At 42.3% G+C, this 26,845-nt stretch overlaps 1 protein-coding gene across 1 annotated transcript in view; it reads right to left on the bottom strand.

Moving 5' to 3' along the window:
• Positions 1–26,845, bottom strand: part of PLEKHM3 (pleckstrin homology domain containing M3) — an 86,852-nt gene that overhangs the window by 25,180 nt on the left and 34,827 nt on the right. The window contains exons 4-6 of the mRNA XM_074595252.1: positions 23,826–23,971; positions 18,456–18,649; positions 6,624–6,687 (exon numbers count right to left, since the gene is read on the bottom strand). Of these exons, the coding sequence (XP_074451353.1) occupies positions 6,624–6,687; positions 18,456–18,649; positions 23,826–23,971 (404 nt within the window). The remainder of the gene's footprint in view (positions 1–6,623; positions 6,688–18,455; positions 18,650–23,825; positions 23,972–26,845) is intronic.

The raw sequence follows: 26,845 nt of genomic DNA, 5'->3' as shown, positions 1-26,845 counted from the left end.
GCCCTGTTGAAAACTCTGGTTTCAAGCAGTGCAAAAACCAGTTGTGCTATTAAAAATACCTATTAACAATCTTGCTGTATCTCCACGCTTTGCCTCCAAGACTTTAACACACCTAACTCAGATTAACTTGTCTTCCTGGCTGCCACTTGCCAAAACGCTCCTGACCAGATCTTCCCCCACGAGCCTGGCCGGTTCTGCCATGCTCTCCGCCTGACCACGAGCCATTCTGAATGACAGCAACTCCCTGCCCCAGCAGAGCTGCGGTAAAAAGGAAATGCCAGTAAGATCATTGCCATTACCACTAATTGTAGGCAGAGCTGTCAGCGCTTTGGGGAATTATACACACACCTGGAATATCAGCTAACCTGAAGCTTCCTGTTCTGCTGAAAGGCAACTCAGTGCTAGCAAACTCCAGGGAGTGACAGAAATGAGTGATAAAGGAGTCATAGCCACAGGAAAGTATACAAGCTGTTTAATTGGTGTTACGCTGGCAGACCTTTTAATATTTATGGAAATGTATATTGTGTATTTTTTCCCATCCTAGGACTATTTTCATATTCTTCTGCTAATACAGTTACCATAGTCATACAGGCACAGGTTGCAAAGGAAGGACGTAAAGATGGCTGTTAGCATTATGTCGTTATGGTCCAAGCTGCATGTTTACATAGTTCAAGTACAGAATTATCTATGTGCCTCAAAATCCTAATGTATTTAAATCACATAACATATTTAAAACAGGTCAGAGGGACTACCCCTCCAAAGTGCTGGTTTCCCTCTTTTGAACTTAATTGTGCTTAGGATGTCTATTTTAAACATACACCTAGTAAAGTGGGACTCATTTCACCTTCGTTCCATTAGAAATGACTTGTTCTGGTGTCAGAGAAAGCTGGTAGCAGAGCTGGGAAGAGAGTCCAGACCTCTCGTGCGTCAGGATGAGAACTGCACCACTGTACAAATTAACAATGTGTACACCTCTCACCTCCCCACACGACCATCTGTTTCTGTCTACCTCCTACCAAATATTTAAGAACAGAGGCTGTACCTGACATGCAAGTTAAAACCCACCAGTGTTTTAAACCAGCTCTGCTCTGAGCAACATCTTCCAACCTGTGGCCAGTTGAATACCGGTAGTAACGTGCTGCAGGACTTGCACCTCTGTCACACTTGCTGTGTCAACCCTTGCTTAGGAGGATGGGGATGTAAATTAAAGTTTTCACTACAGTGCTGAACTTTGAACTGTGGCAGCTACAGCACGGATGTGCTTGGCATTTTGCTGCCCTTGTTGAGCACATGAACTCCTGCAAATAACTGCGACAGACAAACCTTAGCAATCTCAGCATAGCCAGGCCTGCCAAACACCTAATTCTTCTCCTCATTTGCTACCTCCTGCCCCTCAAGCACAAAAAAGGGCTTGCCTAAACTTAAAAGGATCTGCTGGTACAGCTACATGGGTAAACCTCTCTGGTAAATAAAGTTTAAGCTGATACAGTTTATACTGAATCACTCAATGAAACAAATGACAGCAAAAGACTCTCTCATTGATATAACTGAGTTTTGCACTAACGCTTTTACAGGTATAGCTGTATCTGTTAAGAGCAGGGGGTGGGGTGGGGGGTATTTCTCATGCCCCTATTCCAGTAACACCTCTAAAACTAGAGAAAGCCCAACGTATGTTAGCCAAACCCCATTTCTGTCAATCAATATAGCCACACGCACACTACTGGCTTTCACCAGCACAGGCATGTGGCTTAGATGCTACTTCCCATGCTTCTTGTGTATGAATAAAAAGAAACTGCTGGGCAAGGACACCACCACCGATGGGCTTGGAAGTTGCCGGGCTGTACATTACAAATCTAAGCCCAGCATTTCTCAACTATTGTATGAGGACTGAGTGATCTGAAAAGGAGTTTTACCTCCGAAACAACTGGCAAGTCAAGAGCAAAAAGAGTCCACATCTCCTTGCAGTCTTTGCTATTGTTGGGACTCATAAAACAACTTGTCTAAATCAACCTAAAGTTTTGCACATGCAAAAATGCTGGAAAGAGCATCCCCAAAATTCTCCTTCATCTCGGTCAAGGAAAATACAGGAAGGACACAAATTTGACATTGGAAAAGGAGATGTGATGAAAATACCGCATGGGTTAAAAGCCTGGAAAAGCAAAGAAGACCTAAGATTTTCTTTGTTCTTCTAAGGCTTCCTAATCCTGATCTAAAAATATACTAGGCTCAAATTAGGTGGAACTTATGTTTCGTTGAAGTTCATTTTTATTCCCCATATTTTTGCTAGAGAACCTTATATGCACAAAATTGTGAATAGAAACATTAAGATTTCCATATTGGGAATGCTTCTGTTAGACCAACTGTTCACCTAGTCCAAAACCCTATCACACGCTGTAATCAGTACTATATACGTCAGAGGAAGACGAAATCATTGATCCGTCTGTCAATAGGGAAGACATCTTCCTAATCCCCTCAGTAAATAATATGTCTATTCTGAAACCTTATAATCTCTTTATTTTACGTAGTGTAACTGTGGACATTCTCATTATGGATACTTAATCCTCTCAAAGATGATAAACTTCTGGCCTCAGTAATATTACTGTGGCATTAAGTTCCTCATCCTCGCTGTGTGTTCTGCAAAGAAGTATTTCTATTAAGGATTTTTATGCGTATCTCATATTCACTGTATGACCTGCGCTATATTATTGTGAGAAGAGGGGTCTCCTGTTCATCCTTTCTCTCCACTGTTCTTCACATTGTTTATAGGTTCATCTACAGGTAGATAGTCAGGAAAGTTGATCTGAAGTAAATGGATGTTTTAATTAAATTTTAACGGATTAGTTTATCTACAATGTTAAAATGGATAAATTATACTACATTAAATCCCTGTATGGACATACACATTCAGAATGAAAATTGGCCTTAATACAATTTAGCTCACTTTGCTTCCAAAGTAAATGGAGATAAACCAAATGAAAGCCACTCATATTTTGAATAACAGTATTTACACAGTGATTCAATGTAATTCAACTCATTGTTTTAAATTCCCATTTTTTGTCACTTCGTTTTTTTTCCCCAAGTGTTCCTGTGTAAACAAGTCTTCAAATCATCATCTTTTCAAATCTCCTGTCTCACAGTTTCCATCCTTGACGTCTATACATTTTTGCCGTTATGTGGATCCTTTTTACTTTACCATATCTTTTGGGGATAGTGTAATTGCCATGATTAAGAGTGTTTCTCCAGTAAAGACCATCACTGCAGTAAGTTCTGTACACTTGTATATCTTGCTATTTATCATAAAAAATAGGCAAGACATCAGTTAACACTCTGTGTGGATTAAGGACCTGAATTTTGAACTCGTCACAACAGCCACTTCAAGTCTTTTACTTTAAAAGCTCCAGTTAATACAGAATCTAGTGTAAGTAGCAAGAATTACCTTTCCTAAGAAATCTAAGAGTCTTGTCTGAGTCAGCTTCTGTCCAAATCAATCTTTAAGAGTGTAAAAACTGTTAGCCTCACCAAAAGCAGCGCCATAGTCACACAAAATGAATGGATAGTTTTTAACTCCAGCTTGCATGAACTGTGTCCACACGTCCACCAAACGACTAATGTCAGCATAGAACAGAGTTCACACCTCCAGTAGGTTTAGGGTGAAGCCATCCTGGACTGTGACTGCACCATCAGAGACTATACTGCACACAAATAAGAGTAATCCATTTTTCTGGCGTACTATGTCTGCCAAAACCAGCAATTTCGGGAGTGAATACTTGCTTCCTAACAACTGGAGGTCTGCCTCTTTAAAGCTTTAATTGATTGGAATAGCCCTGGATAAACTGGCTAACGGAGACGCAGCGGTGTTAGGGGTGACGCAGGGCAGATTACTCTTTGGGCAGATGACGCCAGGGAGGGTTGGAAAGGGAAGCAAGTGTAGCCAATGGGGCAGAATAGGCAAGCTGTCACACTTTGTGTTTCTGCCCCTTAAATCTGAATGCACCTAATTAGTTATCTCATCTGCTAACACTTCCAACGACAACAATGACAAGAAGATTCTAAGAATATGTACCTCACGGGAATGCCCACAGATAGACTTGCTGTAAACCTTGTGTAGTCCCTGGGGCTCTGGTCTGCACTGAAACCTTGCTGGGGTACATGTGTGCGTTTGTGTTTATTTTAAATATACATGCACATACAAATAAAGACTATCACTTGCTGCCTCTTTGGTTAAAGGCCAGGCCTCCTCACATCTGCACTATGAGCATTTGTTAACAAGTACTAGCAAAACCAATAACTCACTAGGATTTGGTGAGTTTCCAAAATTAATGATATTTTGTTTCAATTTTTTCCACTCTGCTTTTAACCTCACAATTTAGGTCTTCCCCAGTAGAGCCCTGTCCAAGTGGCAACCATCCTCAGACCATCAGATAGCTCAAGTATGTACTCTGCCACATCCATAAAATCTAGGCATTGAGCTGTTAAGCTTGGAAAGAGATTTAAATTGGATTTCATTTTAGAATAGTATTATGTGCTGCTTCATCTACTGGCAAACAGGCATTTCAACTTTTTTGCACCTAAGAACAGACCCTCATACCACATTTTTGAAAGTCAGCTGCTTGGTAGGGAACAACCCATGTTTTCTAGGATCTTTAGAGAGAACTGGCCTAGGAAACAAATCAGAATTGAGCTGGGACTAACCAGGGTAAAGGTTGCTTATATCTGCGGATTACCCCTCTCTGCTTTTCTAATTCACTCACCATGCCTTATCTTTCCATTAATCTTTAATAAACCTTTTAGTTAATTCCCCAAACATACGCAATCTACATGACAGCAGGATACAGTGCAAAAGCAGCCCACGGATACAAGGAAACAGGCATTAGAGGAATCAAAAGGAGAGGAAACTTTTAGGATTAAAAAAAACCACCCAAATTGCAGGTTAGTAGAAAATGACGAGCAATCGTGAGAAAGCAGTGGTAAGGGGCAAACCAGAGAGGAGGCAGGGACTGTAAAGGCGTTAAGTGTTTCTCCGGCTGCTGGATTCATTTTCTCAATTGGGGCCCTCCTCCCCTTTCCACTCTGGTTCTACTTTGACAAAAACAGGCAATCCGATTTCAAACCTGGGGAGTCTCTGAGATGTGGAAAACCCTCTCCAGGCTGACAACAAGGATATAGCTAGATTAAAAGGTAAATGCAATTTAACCCACCCCAGCAGAAATGGTAATCAAATTACATTGCCTCTAAATATGATAAGTTTGGGGATGAGGCCCGCAGGGGAAGAGAAGGTGTCTTGCAAACACAAACACAAAGAAACATGCTAAAGGGAACTGCTAAATCAACGGATAAATTGTGACTTCTACCCTCCCCTCCCTCCCACAGGATGCTTGATAAGCTGCTGATTGCTTCTAAAACATCTACTACCAATGTTAGGAACTGATTAAGCAGCTTACAAAGCACTGGGGGCTAATAGACAGGCCCACCAGGGAGACTGCAGCTCTGGAGTTAAGTAGCTTGCTTTTTCATGGCTTGATTATTAAAGATGAGATAGCAGAACATGCTGAAAGGATGCGGAAACAGTTTTAGAGCTCAGGTGACTGGCCTTTTTGTTTTATGGAATCATTTCTACCCTGTGACTTCACCAGCCAACAAAATCCATGTTTCCTGCAGTTCTGTAGTCTCCAGCTCTGAGGGGCATCTGAACCACCTCAACTTAAATGTGTCAACTGAACATCCAGAACTGACTACGCTACCCACCATCCCGCAGAAAAGGCACCACTAGACATGGGCAACATCGCTGGAAGAAGCTTAAAATAATGTCTTCTACGTATCACTGGCAATGGCACTAGAGAGTGAACACAGATGTGCCCAGGTCAGCCAGCACATCTTACCTCATTGCTTCCTCCATTGTGCATCTGAGCACTGCAGCACATTCACCTTAGATTCCCTATCCTCTCCTTTCGGCTCTTTTTGCCAAATTCTGCTTGTTTAATCTGGTACATAATAAAATTCCGCTGTTCAGGCAGATGTACTGCAAGGTGCTTGCTTAGTTCAATCAGTATCAATGCAAAGACACATTTTGCTGGCACATTACCTATTGTGCGGTCACATCTGTCATAGTAACACTGCATGGCTTAACTTTGTGTAGCAGGCTTGCTAAGCTTTTTGTGGTGTGATGGGGGTTTTTTTGTATTTTTTCCCCTCTTGTGGTAATGCCTAGCAGACTTTGTAAATAAGCATGTTGCACTAGGGACTGTACAAAGTCATAAATTCCTGAATAATGATTCTTTCAAGCAAAGAAATAAATACTACTTGTCATCTGTAGGCTGAGTCTTAGATGAGCCTTCATTGATCAGATGAAAAATTTCTCACAGCAAAGTTCTCTTTGCAGACTACAGTTTTCTTTTGCAGCCTCTTTCCATCCCCATTTCAACACTGAGGTTCTAGGCTTTCTCTCCCTCATCCCTAACCAATGCCCCTGTTAACCCATTTTTATATTAAACTATCAACCACAGAGATGGCTTGGAAGTAAAGCTATTTATGCTACGATTAGCTACAAGGGGGAATATACAATTAGCATTGAAGATGAGAAGAAGCTTGATGTATAACAGGTAGAATTAATTGAAGAAATTTACCTGCTGAAGGTCTGCGAGAGAATAAAGATGGATTTGCTGAAGAAGATACTCTCTGGGAAAGATCCTGGAAAAGAGAAAAATGGATGCATGTCATGCCTTTTTGACTGGGAAACTCAAAGATTTCCTCTCCCCAACAAAAGACTGCAGAATAATGATGCTAGAGAGCAAGCTTGTCAGAAACTGGAACTATGTCGCCCTGTAAGCATCAGCTGCTTTTACAGCATTCCTCATGGGCACAACAATTCCGCAGTAAGAATGAATGCTTTGCCAGTGTCATACTCCAACTGTCAGGTAAGCATGTACCGTGACATTTACAACCACTGAAAGCTCATCCTGAGCACAAAAGGTGTTTCTTTAAACAATTAACCCAGTAATAAAAACAAATAACTCAAACTGCACATTAAAAGTATTTCTAATGGGTTTTAGTACAAGATTCCTGGTCTGCTAGAAAGCTGTAACAGTTAATTTCTGATGTGATTTATGGTTTTGTAACTGAAATAACTCTATTGGGAAAAATGTCAAGCAGATACTGTTCTGCCAACATCAAGCTGATTGATAGAAACTCCCTTTTGCATACAGAAATATATGTATTGGTATAGACTTTATAATGACTTATTTGAGAAAGGCATATTTTCCTTACATAAACCAAGGTTTCAGGCAAGACCATTGATTATCCACTCACAGACCTGTTCAGTAAAGCTAAATTACCGAAACCTGAACTGAGAAGAGATGTCCTAATTAGAGAGACTTGCAGTAAAATGAAAAACTGGGTTAAAGTAACATTACAGAGAAAAATGGACCTTGTAAAGGTAAGTGGATATTAGCAAGAAAAGTTTATGAAAACCTATGTATCTGCCATAAAGATGTCAGGAAGAGAAAAAGTGCATCTAATTAAAATGTCTATCTTTGTGTGCACACACAGAGAAACAACCAGCCAACCAGCTTTATTTTCCACCCACACAGAACAAATATAACACCATGCTAAGGTATCATGGGGAATGGAGAATCACACCACTCTTGCAAAAAAGGCAACCAAATATCTCAAGAGATGCAACTATTTTACACTACATGTTCCTTAGAGAAGAAATTGTGAACTCAACTCAGTTCCTATGTTACAATCGTGTAGTTTTAAGGCAATACAGAAACAAAATTCTCAATATTATTAAATGCATGAACAAAGCTCTGGCAAAGATTGGTTTGTAATGGTAGAACTGAAATGGCAGAGAACAGAAAGACCACTGTGCACGTTCAAAAAAAACAAACATACCAAAAGGCCGATATGAACTTACATGATCATGATAATGAGACTAATGAGAAAGTAGACAGGAACTCAGAGAAGAGATTTCAGAAGCTGCAACAACGTAAGTGGCTAAAATGCAGATCAGCAGGGATAACCACTACCATTTGCAATCTTTGACAGAACACTGACTCTAAGAAATAATGGAAGCACCTCAATTTATTGTATTCCATTTGTTATCTTAAACAGCTATCTTAACCGATGCTTTCAAAGCTGTCTTGGAAGGACCAGGACTTTTCACTGCTGTTGAGTGGCATGAAGTCTTATACTCCTTTTGTGCTTTTGAAAAAAAGGTAAGCTTTGAGTTCTGCAAGCAAGGCAGTGACAACTGGGCACTGCCTATCTTACAGAACTCTTCTGGAGCAGGACTGTGCCCTCGCTCCTTCTGACTCACCAAGCATGTCACCTCTACCTACCTAATTCTCAGCTGCAGTCTCACTGGGATACTGCACTTTCCCCTTTCAGTTCTGTAGCCTATTCCATCGCTCCTATTAGAAGTGAACGTGTTTCAGTGGCTCTGCTGCACCACACCTTCATAACATATTTGGCACAATGTCAAAGACCACTAGAAAACAGTCAAAATCCAGATATCAGACAATATATGACATTGTGATTCCTCATTTGCACATAGAAGATTTATTAAAATTGATTGCTAAGGAGTCAACTCTGAAAAGCATTTTGAAGCCGTTACTATTTTTCAACTCTGATAGAATTTCTTTCATTAAAATTTTCCCATCATTCTCCCCTGATCACACAGGCAGACACTAAACAGCACAGCAGCTTTGCCAGGAACTGTATTATTTGCTGATGCCCTTACAGCACTGCTGAGGAAAATAATTAGCTAATGAAAGATTTCCTTTTTCAGGAAATAGCCTGAATAGCCCATAAGGCAGAAACTGTTAATGACTAATATCGATGACTAACATCACGTTCCCCTGCCTTCAAGGACTGAATTTTATTTCCTGCAAGTTCTAACTCCTAATAAAAAGCGTGCAGATGAAAAGATCGAGGGACTCCCGTTGTCAGGGGGGTCTCAGCCAGCGCAGGCACTGGTGACAGTCACCCTCTCCCTGTATCTGTCTCCCTCCCTGAGATACGTTAGTTTGCAGCAGCAGCCCTGCAGAGCCAGCATCCAACACTCCTCCCTTCCAAACCTATTTCCAGGAAAAGAAGTAGGCTTTGCCCTCCCAGTCTTATGCAAGACACATACGCACGCACACACCCGGCACTCAAGTGAGAGGAGTGCTTATTTCCATTGCTATGGAAACTGAGGCATTAAAAAACCCTCAGTAAGTAAAGGCTGGTCCAGCTTCAGATTTGCAGTCCTTCTATTGACTCGAAAAATCGTGATTTGCTTGTGGTGGGCCACAGAAAAACACCTGAGCAGCCAGAGCTCGCATGTACAACAGCATTTACAAAATCTCTTATGAAGCAACTGGACCAGTTCCTGTGGTGGCTCCCAACGCATGTGAAGGTGCAAAACACTCCCTCAACACCTGCCCACACCACCAAAGGTGGACAGCACACAGCTCCATGAGCGTGAAACCACTGAAATCACCTAAAAGCAGGCAAGTCAGTCCCTGATCGTTTAAAATATAAATAACGTGCCCTCACCACACCTGTGGTGAGCTGAGCAGCTGTTTCAGAACACATCCTGCTGTGCTCCACATCTGCAATTAAAATCTCCTCCAGAAAACTTCTGTTAGTCCCATTTGGAAAGAAAAAACGAAACTCAACAGCTACCTGAACATAACTTGTGTACGCAAAAATGCGTCTGTTTATTGCCAGTTTGTCAGCCTCTAGTGGGTGGGGAACAAGAGTGTAAGGAGCATCAGAATATCAAACTGAAGCATGTTTTCAAAAAACCTCATCAAAAAATGCAAGAAAATCAGTCGGGGTAAGAAATCCACACCGATCAAGTAGTCCAGTAGGTAAGAAAATGAATGACGGCTGGTTTCCAACAACTTGCTTCTCTGAGGTCATGGCTTATATGAAGTCGTTCGCAGTAGGGGACACACAGGACTAATTCAGAGCCTCCAGCATCTCGACCCAGACACTTCCTCCTATGTAACTACCCAATGCCCTCGCCATCTCCATCCCTCTGCAACTGGGACTGGACAAAGGAAGCCAAAGTCAGTAGAGTGCAGCAGGCGAGATGGGGCTCACACAAACACCATGCCATTGCATTAGCGCCCAGACAAAGCACTACATGGCATCCAAATCAACCTAAAATCACATTCACGTCTAAAAATCTGACACAGAGCAGGCTAAGATGACTACACTTAGAAACATTTCAAGAGAAAATACATATGAACTTTCTGCATGAGATGGAGCTTTGAGCACGCCTGGGTTAATATAAGGCCTTGATCCAAAAAGACCAAAACATGTCCTTGCATTTTATTTTTCCCTGGATATAAAGGTCCTTTACTAACACCACACAGGAAATCTCTGGTAAATTACTTGAAAGCAAAATAAAAGATGTCAGTTTTGTAAATCTTTGATTGATGCGCTATAACGAACTGGATTTTTTTTTTAAAGCTGGTCAATTAAAAGCATTAAATAAACAGCATCCTTTCAGTCCAGTCTTAACACAGAAAAAAAAATGGAGTGAGCCAGACAGAGGTCAAACGCAAGATGTTAAGACTCATCACAATAAAAACTCAAATGTCTGCTGCTTCAGAATGTGACCTGTGACCCCTGAGAGGCAAATGGTATCGAGTGCACGTCCCACTAAAAGCACCTCCTAAGGTCTTCACAGGTTGGAAACTCCCGGACCAGTTTCACCATCGATGCAAACCAGAACAGTTGTGAGTCACAGGATTGCTGTGCTGTAAACCCTGGCTACCAGTCAGGGTTAAGCCTGTGGTGAACAAACCAAGTTCAATGCTAACCAGCTCTCTAGCTTTGCCACTTCCTGTGAACAATGAAATCCAAAGTCCTTCGGTTAAAGGTCTCTAAATTGCTTTATTGTTATGTGCTAGAAACAAAAGCAATCAATGCAGCAGGAAAGAAACCCACCATCGGAGACTTTCAGCCCAACTAAGAGAGAGAACTGAGCATTCTCAGTTAGTGATTATTATTCTTTTTTTGTTCAACACTTTGTAATGTGAAGCATAACCTTCAGGCAAGATAGAACCAGAAATTTCATCCGTTCCCTTTAGGACGATCTTATCAGGTAAGTATTTGCACAAACAAAGGTTATCTTTTAGTGTCCTCCTGCAAACAGAACCACTGATAAGACTTTGCTTTTTGCATTTGGACAAAGTGTGTAGTCACGGTGCTTTGTTAGCACTAAGTAATTGCTCTGCATTTAAAGCCTGTTTATCATCAGCTTAGGTAATTTTTCTCCAATGGGTTAAATACCCTGACAGCTCTGCTAAAGCTACAACCAATTAATCTGCCCAAGCCTGACACTACAACCAAAGTACAAACGTGATAAGCAGAGCGAACTCTTCTTTTTACAGCGCAATCAAAAGAAATCAAGTTAGCTGGCAGGTGGGCACAACCAAGTCGCTTTTGTACCAAAAAGCCCGTTGAGGCCTAGGAGGGGAGGGGGGAAAGGGAGGGAAAGCTGGCACTCGATTTCACGCGCCAAGGAGTGTCTTGTTTGACCAGGTTGAGGAGGGTATGAGTGAGCTGTGACTCACGGGAGACGCAGATGCACCAGCCCAGCAGGCAGCCCGGCTCAGACCTCCTCTCCACCCCTCTGCAGGCAGCTGCTGCGCCCACAGCTGGCGCAGCACCCAGGGACCAAGTCCACTTCCTCAGCCAGCACAGTTCATGCCCGGGCACTGCAGCCTGCACCACCGCCAATTTACTTTTAAGCTATTGCACCACGCTGCAAACTAAAGCAGCTGACAGGCGAGCATACACTGATTTTTTTTTTTTTCCCATCTTTTTTTTGTCCCCTAGACCAGGGGCAAGAGGACCTCTGATGTCCCTGCGGCCTGCATCACTAACAGCTGCGGCCATCTGCGTAGCACACATGGGTACTCCAATCTCATTGACAAGAACTCAAGTTTTTCAGAGTTACTATTTGATTTCAAAAGTACAGAGGGATATCAGGGAATTGCCAGTTAACCCAAATATGTGTGGCAGGTTAAACAGCATTTCTTGCTAGGTTTTCTCTTGCAATTCATTTGACATGGGATCTGTGAATTTAAGGCAGAGAACACTATCAGAGGTGAGGGGGGAAGGTAGGATTTTTTTCCCAGTGTTGCTAATTCTTATAGTTTTGTTCAGGCTTTTGATTTTGTATTTCCTTGTAAACCCCAGGTCCCAGAAGTATGTTGGGAGAGGAGAACCCCAACTTCCCAGCCAAAAAAAGTTACTCAGGGAAGTGAGGCCCTGGGAAACCCACTGATTTGAATGTCAAAAGGTAATAATAAATGAATGAATTTAAAACAAAACAATACACTACTTATTTATTTAATTCTTGTGGTATTACATCAGACTAATGATTTTTTTTTTTCTAATTCTACGGGTTTGGCTAAAAAAGCATTTGTGAACCATTTCACATTCATAAGGTATGAACACTCTTCTAGTTGTGTTCTGAGAGCAGCCATTCCTAGGTATCTTCAGCCCACACTAAGTGCTAGATTTATTAGCATGTCCAGCTAAGGGATTGTTTCACATTGTTATGAAATTCCCCATGAGCACCCCTATGTTAAAACAGTTACTCTTCTCATCCATCAGTAATCCTGAACCAGTATATAAACTTTCAACTAAAATGCAGTACACTAACTCTCACTCCTCTGTGGTTACTTGAGCAAGGTTACGGTAACATTGCGAAAGGCAAGCATTACTCCAGATCAAACTCAGGAATCAAGTACCGCTGTTACTAGAAGCAAGATGCAGAGAATTAGAAGCACACAGTTTCATTTTGGAATCAAAACACCTTAGGTCCCCCAATTAACTTGAAACGAAGAATAAGAAAATGCTGGGTTTGTCAGGCACTTCTGAACCCTTGCAGTTTGCTGATGGAAGTTCTGATATAAAAACACAGAGACAAAAATGGCACAAGTCATATTTAACATGGTGTCCATATCTAATTGGAATTTCTTTTTTAAATCATTATGGTTTTTTTAAAGCAATGTAGTTTCAAAAGGTGAATGGAAACTACCATTTTGAAAGATGCCTAATATTACTGATCTATTTGACAAGGAGACGCAGGCGTGCCCATAGAGCAGAAAATGCTAACATGAACTGAAAGACCCACGTGCCCTCTGGAAAACTTATATACCCCAGCACGCTCCTCAGCTGGATGCTTACCGTGGTAGAGCACTGGCTTGTGGTTTTAACCCTCCCTTGGCTCGAACAGACAGCAGTACTGCCTCCACCCTGGCTGCCCTGGCACACATCTTGTTGCTCCAGCCCTGTTTGTTACCCCTAGTTGAAACAAAAGGCCCAAGTCCGCCTTAACTCCACCCCTTACGGTTTTAGCCAAATGCTTTTTAAGATCTTAACTTGCAAGGACCCTGCATGCACAATTACTTCTTCAAAAAGACATGAGAGTTGAAGCAAAGAGGTGGTCTGTTTGTAAGAGCTCCATCAACAGGCATGCTTTATTTCAGCTACTGCAATGACTACACGCATGCAGGCTGTATATAAAACAACAAATGGCTCATGCATACTTCTCTGCATTTATTTGTTCACCTTTCCTCACTTTGGGGTGTTGTTTGATCTTAACACTGAATCCTTTCAGGATATCCAGATATCTTCTTTGAATGAGTTGCTCTCTCGCCCTCTTTCCTGTCACCTGTGCAACAAATTTTCTTCTTCTGTTGATCTTGCCATTAACTCAGAGCCCTGAGTGCTACCAAAACCACATCCTTCTGTTCCTTTCCTGCTCAAACTTTCTTTTTGCAGTCTATTGCTTTCACAAGTTGTCTTTGTTCTCCTGCTTTGGGACTCTACACTCCTCAAATGGCCTACCCATTGCAAAGAAAATGTAGAAAGCAGTCTCCTTTGACAGTCTGGACATGACTTAATGACCTTCTGTTGTCCTTGGTCTGAAAGATGCCATAGCCCCAGCTTCACATACGTGAGGTATTTGGTGGTATAGTGATTGCATAACATCAATCAGGATTCCTGTGATGTGTTTAGACAGGTTCCCCAATTGCCACACAAATATTTTGAAAGTAATCTACTCCTGTGTCAGAAGTGATATGTCTAAGGCCTCACTGTAGGAAGTGACAGGACTCTATTGTTCAGCATAACTGAATTTGGGCTTGTTTCGCATCGTGCTGACAGACCGGCAGGCTCAGCCAGGACCACACGTCTGCAGCACTGGAGGTGTACCTTTAACCTCCTGCTGCAACAGCAAGCTCTAATTTCGTCTTCCTGTAAGATGCTAAGTAATGTATCCAGCACCGGAGTTTTGCTAGGGTAACCCTGATACATTGCTGTTCTGGAGCTGATAGGCAAATGGTATCAGAGATGAGTAACAAGAGAGAAATTTTTCCATACAGTTTCTCACCACTCCTGAGAAGATTTACTTACAGAGTGAGGGCACTGCAACAAGCACTAATATATAGGGGAATGTGCTGGAGAACATTCACCTTGTGTCACTGCCACCTGTCTAAACTATCTGGTCTAGCAACGCCTGAACTGCAAGTTTAGGTGTATAGCTGAGAGAGCAGAAAGCCCAGAGAGAGCTCCAAGGTTGACCTGGGTTGGCCTACCCTACAGTAGACATGGAGGTGCCTGAAGACTTCTCAAAAAATCATTCTGACAGTTCCTTGACCTGAAGAGCCTTCAACCATGACAAGAACAGAGGAAAAGAGGCTATGGCAATTGGACACACTGTTAGTGTGTCTTATGTCTAGAGATAAAAGGAAGAAATCAAAACCAGAATAAAACTTGCATCATTCAGCATGGCTTCACAGAATAACCTCATTATTTAATGGACTCAGAGATTCTCGTTCTTTCCCAGCTATCGGTTTTACTGACTCCATCCTGTTTGCCTGTGCTATTCATTCATTATCCCACAATCTGCAGGTGGTGGTGGGATCTGTACAGCTCCACTTGTACTAATGCTGTGTTGGCTCTAGGTTTCGGTCTTGTATGTTTCTGCCTGAACAGCATCCACACAAGCAAGGCAAACAAAACAAGCAAGAACTTGTTTTGTAAAGACATTTGAGGCAACTTATGTCTGTTGCAATACTGAGGTGACAGCCACAGCAAACTAGGCATAACAACGTCCCTTGTAAAACAGGGAGCTCAGCAACAGGCTTGGAGTCTCAGCCGGCTAATCTTAGAGGAACGCTGCTGATATGCGCCGGTGGAGGGCCTTATTTCTCCTCCCAGCCAAGTCCAAGTTCCTTATTTTTTTCCCCTTGCAAATACAAAGAGCTTAGAATCCAGTGGAGCAATAGGTGAGGATAAATCATTATAACTGATGAAGACCACTTTTACTGTGAGCCTTCTAGCTACTTTTAGGATTTCTTCTGGTTCTTTTCATTTCTTCCTTCCTTTTTTTCTTCCTTTCTTTCTACTTAGTTACTTGCTCCTTCAAAGTTTACAATGTGGTTCAGCCCTGAGTTCTCTGCTAGATGCCAAGTTTCAAAGTTCCCAAAGTACCTATCTATGCACACCAAGCATTATAAATAACATTTCTACATTTAAGCCAACTGGATCCTGAGCTAAACTGGTTTATAGCCATCTGGAATTCTTCAGAAAAAGTGACTTGTAAGCACTGTAAACAGTTTTGTCTTCTCAGAGGACACCAAGAGTTTCCAACTTCATTGCCATCTTCATTTTGTGATCTGGGTTCAAGAGCAAGGTATAGATGTAACGAAGATGATAATGCAAATAGTATTAATAAAAGAAAGCCCAGAGTGATCTGCTTTTTCCCTAATAAGGCAGGTTCTATCAGTGTCCCAAAGGCAGCAAGGTGCCAATACAATTAATCAGTCTGTTTTTAGTTCTCCCGAGACAGCAATATTAACAGTTTGTTTCAGTCTGTTTATATGGGTCTGACAGGTCTTCAAGATGCTGTGTTCACTTTCGTGTGATTAATAGTCATTCACATACTAAGGTGAAGACCATGCAGAAAAAGAATGTTTTTAGCACAGGACAGATAACTGGATTCTCTCCCCCAGTCTTTCATTTCTAACTAGGAAACAGTACTAAATTTAGGAACGCTGTCTCACCATATTGTTTAAACTCCTCCTTTTCTTGCAACTTGCCCATGTGATGAGCCAAATGGAAATTTAAATCACTTATTTTCTGTGTTTACTTTTCAACTGTGCTCTATAAAGCCATCACATTGATAGTGGATGTCTGCACGCTGGAATACTAGTGCAGAAAGAAAAGCCACCGGGATCGTTTTGAGCAAGGAACAACTTCTTCTGTGAAAAGAACCCTTCTTCCTTTCCACCTCTGCGAACCTCTTAGGGGAGATCTGAGAGACCAACTGAGCACCAAACCCACCCCGACACAGGATCCACAAACAAGGAGGAGCTGGACTCTAAGGCGTGTTTTGTACATACCTTCAGTGGCTTTTACAGCACTTTTAACAAGTCCTAACAAACTGGAGATGCTTCCCTAGTACAAAAGCAAACCCTTCTTGGGCTGGGGTCCTCCTTTCCACCACAGAGAACTTTAACTGAAGACAATGTCAAGGAACAAAAGGAAGCATTTGGAGTGTTTCCCAGTTTCCCCTCCTGCCATTCTGGGTGTTTCATTTTGATACAGAAAGTCTTTTCTGTCTCCTCCCAGCCCCAAGAAAAGACCATGCATACTTTTCTGTGCTAACTTTTGTCCATTCCCTCTTCTCTCCATTTCCTCAGCACTTGTCATCTCTCCTTTTTGGAGGCAGGTTTTGGGGCTCCCCCTTTGTCCTGCTTTCTTCATTGATGCTCAGTTTCCTGAGATCCCTTCCCTCTTGGAATTGCCTGTTTCTCCTGGCTTTCCCTCATCCCTTTGTCTCTAGTCCATTGATTTCTCTTCTTAGGCCTCCTTTGATCTCTCTTCTTTCACTCTCACCCAAGTCCATTCAGTCTCATGCCTCCTCCTGTCTATTTTAATCAAGGCATTCTTTTCTTCAACATTAGTCAGAAAGCATAATTTCTTTTCTGTCACTATTTCTGAACAGCAGCCTTCACAAATCCTATTCTCCTTTTAGTTTCATTGCAATTGAAGAGGATGGCATAGCAAAGTTATTATAGCTGAATGGCAAAACAGCTCTGCAAGATAATACCATCCTCTATAATAAAACAAAACTCCTCTTAGTTTTTAAAATGCTGTAAGCTGCCCCATCAAATAATAGGAATTGAGCAGTCAGACACAAACATATTAACACACAGTGGGTCTGACATAAGCACTCAGCAGTGCTCTCCAGAAACCTGTTGCTATATCTTTCTCTTAGTTGTTCCAGGTGGTTCATCATAACAATGACATCAGTTATGTCACAAATAGCAGACCGCCTCACTCCTTACCTGGGATAAAGGCACTAATGCAGCCTCCTCTCCCTCCCAGAGAATTCAGGTCCCTCATTCCTAAAACACCGTGCTCAAAATACAGTCACTGATGTCACCTGCTTTCTTGCCCTTTGGCAGCTCATAATTTCAAAGCAGTGGCTTTCCTATTTGCAGTCTTGCCTTACTTACAAACTTGGGGTTATACAAATGCTTACAGACGCATTTACCGTCAGGTCAGCCACATGGGCCTGGAGCTACTCAGCTCACCGTATGGCATGTACAGAGACATGTTCCCATCTCTTTTGGAGATCCACAACAAAAGTAACTTGATTTTTTTAAGGTCACAACTGTGGCTTGATGGTTTTAAGACAACTGTTCATTTTTAGCTTGTTAGAAAAATGCAGCAGCAGCTGAATGGACTAAGATACAGCATTTCTAAAATGAAGTTCACTTTTCAGAAAACTACTGTTTCCACCACAGAAAACTCAACACAAAACACTTTCTGCTGTGCGGTGACCATGTGTTTTGCAACAAACAAAACACTTAGCACATCCAAAACACATGGATGGAAAAGACAGTGGCTGAGCAGGAGCACAACTGCTCTGGTGTCACATAAATCATACGCTGGGTCACGTGCCAGGGGACCACATCTGGCCTCTGCCTCCGTGCGAGATGATATCACAGAGGAGGGCAGAAGTGCTGGACAGGAGGTTGAGCCTGGCCTCTCTCACGCTTTGCCATACTGTGAGGTGTTTCAAAGGTCGCAACAGTGGCTACCACACTGCGATGCTGTGGCAGGGAGCATGAGGAGTCACACCTGACTGAAAATACTCACGCGCAGCCAGGAAGCCTGAGGAGGAGTAAAAGATGCTCATGATAATGTGTGACCCCTGGGATAATAGTTATCAAGAACAACTTCAGATATTCAGACCCTATAAAACCATTTTCTTTGCCAGTAGATAACTCAGCTGCCCAGGGAAGTCAGATACAAGCATGTCCTTCTAAACAGGTGACATATTCAGAACTAGATTGTGAGGGGTGGGGGAGGAGGAAAAGGACAAAAGCAACATGACAAGGAAACTACATCCTTGTGCTGTGTGTTGTAGTTCTTACCTTCTACGCAGATCTTCAGCCACTGCTGCTCTGCAGCTGAACAAATAGGCTCGGAGAGATTTTAGCTGCTGTCTCAGGCGGACGACAGTTGCCAGAGGTTCAACATGCTTGTACAACATGGGATTTTCCTGCTGGATATCAATCAATGGCTCCTCATAAACATATTCCAGGAACTCTTTGGCTTGCTTTGATACCTGAAAAATAAAGCGGTTCAGCTAGGCTTTCCTCCCAACTCTTTTTACGCAGCATTTCCCCTCTGTGATCTGTCTGCTATTCTCTGCATCTGAAAACTTACTCTGTTACCAATTACAGATGAAGACAGAGCTGAGAGAGATCCAACTGTATCTGCTTACAGCCAAGTCAAACTTCATCAAGCCCATCAGAGTTGAGTGTATGAGATAACTGCTTACTTACCCAATGTACAGTGATATCTGCAGCCACACGTGTTTTCACTGTAGGGTAACATAGCTTACTAGATGTTTTTCAAGTCTAAAAACCGATTACCAAGGTTCTTCCCTGTTAATATTTTTCTGTTTGTTCGCTGTTTTCTTTTTGGCAAGAAGCAAGTGCTTTGGTAAGCACCAAAGCACAACATTAGAAAAGGAAACATACACGCTGCAAATCCAATCACATTGTACTACCCCAGATTCCAGTGTAAAGTACTACTCCCATTTGTTTCATGCTCAGACAGTATGGTTAGAATTATGTAAAAAGAAAATAACCAGAAGCACATCTATCAAGTTGTTGTGCTTTTTAAATTACAGATAAATGAAGTTGAATTTTACTGGTATTACTCACTCCCCATGTTTCATCTGCAAGGATTTTTTTCTTATGCCTTTTTCATGATAGTACTCTGTTCTATCTCCATCTGCAAAAAGCTACTGTAATCTTGACAAATTAATGAGACGTTTGTTCCCACTAGAAAAGATACTCCTGTTTCTCAGGTGAGAAGGCCAAATTCCCTCTCATTCCTTATTTCTGCATTTTATCACAGCTGGAAAAGATGGAATTATCTGAAATGAGCTGCAAATCACTTGAAACTGTGCTACAGAAATACTATCCGCTCTACAATTCAATTAGTCCTCCTAGACCTTTAAATCAGTGTTTACATCGAGTCTCAGGAGGGATGAATTAGGCTAACAAACGGAGAAAGGGCACAACACTCTTGAGATTTAGGATGTTATGTCCCTTCTGGTGCCGAAAGGCTGTAAGGTAGGAAGTAGGGAAAAGCAATATACATTCTTATAAATAGCACCACTTCCAAAACCAGCATAAGTTACTAGCTACAGGAGTCAATAGCTACTTACAGGGAAAGCTAGCCCCAAATGTAACCATTTCACAATGAATAATAAAAATATAAGAAATAATACCAAAGCCGGCCTTCCCGCCAATAACTACACAGACAATACAAAGCGTAATTTTAAATACAGCAGACCATAACTCTACAGGTTTCCCAGGCCCTGAAGCTGTATTAAATATCTCACTTACTTGTATTAAACATCCCACCCTTTTTTTTTCTTTCCTTTTTTTTTTTTTAAATAATGCATGTACAAGGAATTGTGCTGTCTGAATGGAAGCACAGGTAACATGCCGTGTAAGAAGCAAGACAGGCAACTTGCATTTTGCAGAACAAAACTCTACAAACCCCAAATATGTCAAGTTTTCTAACACTATCAGCGTTGATGTTTTATTAAACATGCTAACTGCAGTGCACAAAAAAGACCGCAGTTAAACAACCTGCTTTTACAATCATTAAACTATTTGGCTGTAATATCTCAGCAATCCCCTGACAACTGCTGTATCTACAGGAAATATTATTCGTCTCCCACCAATGGGCAAATTAAGCCACATATTCAGTGATTCCCTAGAAGGCACATGAAGGCTTGGTACAGTGACTAGCACCTCCCAGCAGCAGGACCTGATGCTCAGTGACATCTTTGTAGTCTTACTTCCTTGCTTTAAAGACCCTGCTGAAGCGATGGGCTCCTCATCCACCTGCCCTGATATCTGGGGAGCCAGAGGGCGATTACTCTACTACATCCACACCTGCGCACACTTGTGCTCTGTATGGGGCAACCTGCAATGTTAAGTGTACAGAAACAAAAAAAATGCCAGAACTGAGGCCACCTGAGTGACTCTACAATACACGTGCACTTCGATGACAAAGTATTACTGTGCGGCTCTGGTGCTGCATGGTCTGAATGCAGCCTTTGAGGGGAGAGGAGCAATGCAAACCTTTCTCTCTCCTTGCCAATTCAATGTACCGGCAGAGTGTTGATTGCAGGAAAAGTAGCTTTGCCCAGCATCTCTGGCTGATGTGCAGGTGTTGGTTCACTCTGCATGCCTGACACAGGCACACAGGTCATGTAAAACATTAACTCACGTTGCCAACCATAGCAAAGTTACAAGAAGCTGAAATGCAGTCTTATAGTGAGAAGGGGCAGGCAGTCATAGTAATTCAGCTTGCTACCAGCCAATATTCTAGTACGTGTAATAACATACTCACAGTCCCCCAATTTTACTGGGCAGACTAGACAATCCCGTTAAATAAGCCAGACGGAGCGAGAAGATGCAAAGTGCAACAGGGTTTTAGCTTTACATGTCAAACAAGGATGGATGCTAACATTTACAGACCTTCCTTTTCTAGAGGCTGCAAACTTACAGTTCAGAATTCAATTTACCAGAAGTCGGCCTCCCTTGAAGCCTTCTGGCACTGGGAGCTCATTTCCTGCTGTGTTTGTCTGGCACTTTGAGCAGGCTGGAAGCCACCTGAACCAAACTGCAATACTTACTGGTTTTTGCGTGCAAATGGGGAAAACAGTTGGCCTAAGTAGAAGGAAGAAAGGACATGCACAAGATCGCCTCTTTTCTTTTCCCTTCACGCAAAACACGTGAAAAACACAAATATGAAAACAGTAGGGAGACAGGGGAAAAAAGTGAGCCCGGGGACCGATGTGCTGCTTTGGTTATGACAGGAGAAACACGCCTCACTGCCAAGTCCTTTCAAAGAGCTTTTATTGCAGTCAAGGGGATTTTTCTTTTCCTATCCATGCACTTTCAGGTGTTTAGCGCATTGTTGTTTTTCAAGATCCTGGGTATGGCAAGACACAAGTCTACAGATTTCTACCACTTCCATTTTTTCATGACCCGTCTTGCCAAAAGCAGACAAGAACCTCTCCATTTGCAAAAGCTACTTAACTGATGCAACAGTTTACAGCTGCTGCTTAGATGTGTTGGGAGTCCATGAAACCTAAAAGTGAACCATGCCCAATTACACTGTACCATCATAAAAGCTCAGGTCCTAGAATACCTACAGATGCTCGCTTTGCCGGACACAGATGGGACAAACCCCCAGAGACCACCGCAGAGGTGGGGAAAAAGCGGCAGTGGGAAGGAGTGCAGGTTTTCAAACTCTTCATTCACTTTGCTTCCATTTGGTGGACTGACGGGCACATTTCAGACTCCGTGAAACACAGAAGCTTTTGAAGACTGAAGCCCTGTGTCAGTTCTGACCATCAAACGTGGTATGTGCTCATTTTTCTCCAGGACCTCTCTGGGTTATGCGGTCACTCCAGCCAGGAGCGAGCCACCCACCTCAGAAGCTCCGCTTTAAGGCACTGCTGTGCGACCTGCGTGGGGCAGGGCTGTGCATTTAGGAGAAGCTCTGTTGCTTAGCTTCATTTTGGGGTGTTGCTGCACAGCTTTGTGTGGGCACGCTGGCCAACGACGGGAGGTGAAACGCTGACAAATTAAGTGATCTTCCTTTAAAAATGAGCTCAAAGAAAACTATTACTACCAAGATTACCTCAAGGAAGTGGGACATGGTATCTGTCTTTGCCAAATCAGCACATTTAATCAAGACACTACTGAGGAATCACGCAGTTTCAGTGTAACTATTAAGTGCAGCAGCCAGTGCTAAGTTGCCCTTCAGATCATACAGAGGAAATAAACGCCAGACTTTATCTCTGAATGGAGAAAGGAGACGTGGATATAAAAGTGTAGGCAATATGTGCTCTACCTCAGGAAAATACTGCTTAGTTCCCATGGAGGCATGGCAGGGGCAGAAATAAAAGCACTTGTATGCAGAACTGAACAGAAAGGGGAAGACCCCAACTATTTTGCAAAAATAACAAGAACTACTTGTTATTTTTATGCTGTACATGGATGGGACAGAGTTGAGGAGATCCAACCAGTGTTCTCAGCTCAGCTGTCACACTGCCACTGTGGCACATGATATCCCCTTCACCTTCCCTCCCTGCCTTAGTTTCCGCTCTAATTGTTGGGGATGCTGTAGTGTTTTCCTACCTAAGGGATGCTGTTCCTTTCTTAAATACACCTCTCTGAGCCTTTGGCACAGAGTCGAGTAAAGTATCTGCACAGAATTTGCTTGTGCTCCCAAGCCACCTCATAGCTTTTCTGCCTGTCTACAAAAAGCGCTAATTGGTAACTTCTCACTATTACAGTGTCATCACAGTAGATTAAGTTTTCAATGAACACTTATGCTTGAAAGTCCCATTTCCTTTTGTGCCTCAGTTGCCTATACCAAAACCACAGGAAACAGAGCATAGTTTTTACCCTGCAGGTTTAGAAAACAAAACAGTTTATTTTCTTGGCAGTATTACCGGTGGCTTGATATGAGGTCTTTGCCTTACCATCCGCTTGCCCCATATCAGGACTACCTATACTACCACAGGCTAGCAAGTGTAGTCCTCGGTAAAAACATCGAAAGAACTCTTAAATATTTATTCCTGGCTTCTAGGAAAGGGAGGGGTGTTTGTCTCCACATATAGGAGCTTTGTAACTCCGAAGAAACCTGCATTTCATGGCGCAAGACTATCATTTTCCTGATGGCAGGCTCTGGCTACCTTTTAATAATATCACCGTCTGACAAATTTTCTTCTTCAAGAGAGCTGCTTTTCCTCTAATAGGGCATTTACTGGTTATTTTTTTCCTTTTCAAATAGCGCATAATAATAATATTCGCTGACACAAAACATCAAACAGCCTCTCTCCCTGAGAGGGGCTGCTAGGTCTGAAGCTCTAGCATGGTCCAGATTCCTTATGAGGTTGTTATTGTTTCAGCACATGCTCCCTGAGCTCTTGAAGAACCGGATAAACAATCACAGAAAAGATGCCACCAAGAAAGAGGAGCATGGCTGCTCCTGTGGAGGAATGCCTTAGGCCTGGCTAAGGAAATTGTGATGAAAACATCTGCCTTCTTGAGAGAGCATGGCTCATTCTGGCAAGAGGGACAAAGACAACAGTATTAGCAGTCAATGCCTGTAACCTTCAACCTGTTGCAATGTCTGTGTTTCTATCTAAAGAGCAACTCAGGTCACTTGCTAGCAAGCCAACCTGCAGGAAACATTACCTTGTATTTGGAAGTGTCCCAGTTATGAACCAGCCGTGCAGGGATGAGGAAGCTGTCATCCACGTGGCAGGTGCTGCAGTAATACCATCCGCTGTAGCTGCAAACCTTGGCTTTCCCATTGGACAAGCCTATGGAGCGCTGACAGCCTGGAGAAGAGAGAGAGGAAAAAGTCTGGGTCTGTACATCATGCCAGAGGTACAAACTCAGGATGCAGTAAGAAAAGTAATTATTCCCCGATCCGAAACCCTTTTTAAATTGTATTTATTTATTTTACCGGTAAGCCATTTCTTATTCCCTAAAAATAAAGAGAGAAATATCAGTATTCTTGGATTAGTGCCGAACAAGCATACACTAACTTGGGCATCTATGACGAAGAGTTTAGAGAGCTGTCAAAGGATACTCAGTACTTCTCACGAAACAAAGTCAGAAGACCAACTTTGAGACACGGGGCATTTAAAAGCCATGGCCATCTGAAACCCATGACCTGAAGCTTAGACAGAAAACACCAGACCACAGAAGTACTGCGCACTTGCTCCACAGAGCTCCCATTTTCCCCACAACAGAGCGGGCCAGCACTGGCTGCCTGGAGGAGCGCAAGCCAGCTCCTGCTGACAGCCAGAAGGGATGCTGACTTGGCAGGTAGGATTTGGTCACAGAATTAGCACAGCCAAGGCAAACCACAGTCAGCCCATGAATAATAACTGTGAGCAGCAGTCATACTGAGAAGGAGTAGTCTTTGATTAGCAGTAGTGACATAGCTCAGTTTCCTGCAGGTGCTTTTTTCCCTTATGATTGGATTACCCTGTGTCTTACAAGGTCTGAAGTCTGCCTGATACGTCTTTCACAGCTGGATCCCTTGCCTCTTCCCATGCCCTCTTGCGTGGAGTCCCTGGGGTAAAATAATGTATTGAGAAGCTGCTGCTTTAGTCGGAAAGAACTAATGCAGAACTCTCCTTCACCTGAGCACCTGCTTTCAGAAAACACATAGAAACTCAATGTATTTAATACCTCTGCCTTTCCCTCAACTGTAGCTAAAGCAAGCCAACAGGGTCAAACAATATTAGAGTGGAGGGTTGACCGTGTCATTAAACAACCTGCTCAGGAAGCGAGGCTAAAAATGTTTGGATAACATACAATGAGATGTCTGTGGTTGTTATTATCACCTCTTTGACACAGTACACATGACGGCATTTCTGCTTTTCCTTCAAATGCTAGTGTCCCTGTATGACATTTACAGCTACAGACACAATTAGCACCAGAGCCCCACTCCGGCATGTGCTGTACGCTCAGACAGTCCCTGCTGGAGCTGGTTAGTCATGCTGATTGGCAGAATCCTTGTACATCACTCTTATGGGAAAAATATTGGTAAAACAGAATTTTTCAGGCAGAAGTCAAATAACTGACTGCTTTTGTCAGTATAACTGATTTTGTTTAATGTAATTATGTAAACTCTCCCACTGAAGGCATCTTTTTTTCCCTAGTAGAAGTTACTCTGATTTGAGGAGAGACTGCAGCTCAACTACTCTAGGCATAAATCGAAGTCCTTCTCCCCATTAGCTGATGGTGCCATGTCCCCTCTGCTCTAATCAAAATAATAAGAATAACCTGACCAACACAATTAGTTCACTTCCTCCTGTTCCACACACCAGAGCCATTTGGCCATTGATTCTCTGCAACACACGCTATCAAGTGAATCCGTGTGGGACATGTCCTGTCTCCATCTCTTTCTCCTCCTTCCCCCTTTTTTTAATTGAAGTGAGGATATGCAGTTTCTTGAAAAAAGCAAATATATAAACAGGTCAGTTAATGAAAGAGATACTTATGTTAATATCTCCTCCTTTACCATTCATAAGATCAGAGCACGAGTATAAACATGTATCTCCAATGGTATATATAACTCCACATACATAATGCAAAAATATGACCTCATGTTAACAATCACACAGAAAACCCAAACATTATGACTGTAAACTATTATCTTTGTAGAAATAATTTTCATATGGTAAATACTGGCAGGACTTTTTGCAAAGCAGTATTTTTAGGGCAGAAAGAATGCAGGTATGCCTTTTATAAGGGTAAAGTCAATTCAAGTAATTCAGCAGTGTGTTACAAAAAAAGATGACCTATGACTGTGGCTTAGAATCAGAACTTAGAAGCCAAAAACTTCATATTTCTCTCAGTGCAAAGCACACATTTTCCCATCTTTCCTTTCCTGTTCTTTTCTTTTTTTAAAAAAGCAGTTTCCTGACTAGTCAGTTAAAAGAGTTTCCATGCAGTCCTGCTCCACTATGCTGTTACAGATGAAGTCAGCAGGCATGCCTGGTAGCAAGCTCAGTATCAGTGCTCTGTAATACACACCAAACTATTCTTTCCATTTTTTAAAATGCATTCATACATAAAGGTGAAGGTTTTGAACAGCTGACAAGGCATGAAATACCAGTCCTGTTCATGTGACATGACATTCGTCTGACTAGTAGCCCTGGAAGATGCTTGCAGAGGTACTCACACTGTTGCTATGGAGCCCATGTTTTTAAAAGCACAACATAGGTAAATCCTGTCCCTCTGTAAAGAAAACAGAAAGTATGCCCACTGCTCTCCTCATGGAGCAAGCTGAAGGAATCTAGGAAAGAGAGCATTCCTCTTTCCCAACCTAAATGGGAACAAGCCCTCAGAGAGGATGTTTGTGTTAGTAATACCTCAGTACAGCACGTTCTTCTGTTCCAGCCTTGCTAGAAGAAGTGAAGGGTCTGAATCTTTCTCCTCAGTAGTTGCCTCCGAATTTCCCATCACTGAAAAGCACTGAAGCATCTGTCTTTACACCCCAACTGGCTCCAACTTTAGCATTCATTACACAGCCACCACCTCACACTCAATGAAACAGAGACTGCTAAATGACACGTAGCATCTTCTAGCTCAATGTGTTTGGACCACCTGATGAAGTACTAGTGGTAAAGCTGTGTCCGAATGAGACTGAAGTCTCCAAACTCAATGCCATTGAAACCTGTATAAATATTTCCCAC

Source organism: Larus michahellis, chromosome 7, assembly GCF_964199755.1.
Source record: "Larus michahellis chromosome 7, bLarMic1.1, whole genome shotgun sequence".
In the NCBI taxonomy this organism is placed as follows: Eukaryota; Metazoa; Chordata; class Aves; order Charadriiformes; family Laridae; genus Larus; species Larus michahellis.
Note: the sequence above shows the minus strand (reverse complement) of the source record. Positions and strands in the feature narration are given on the sequence as shown.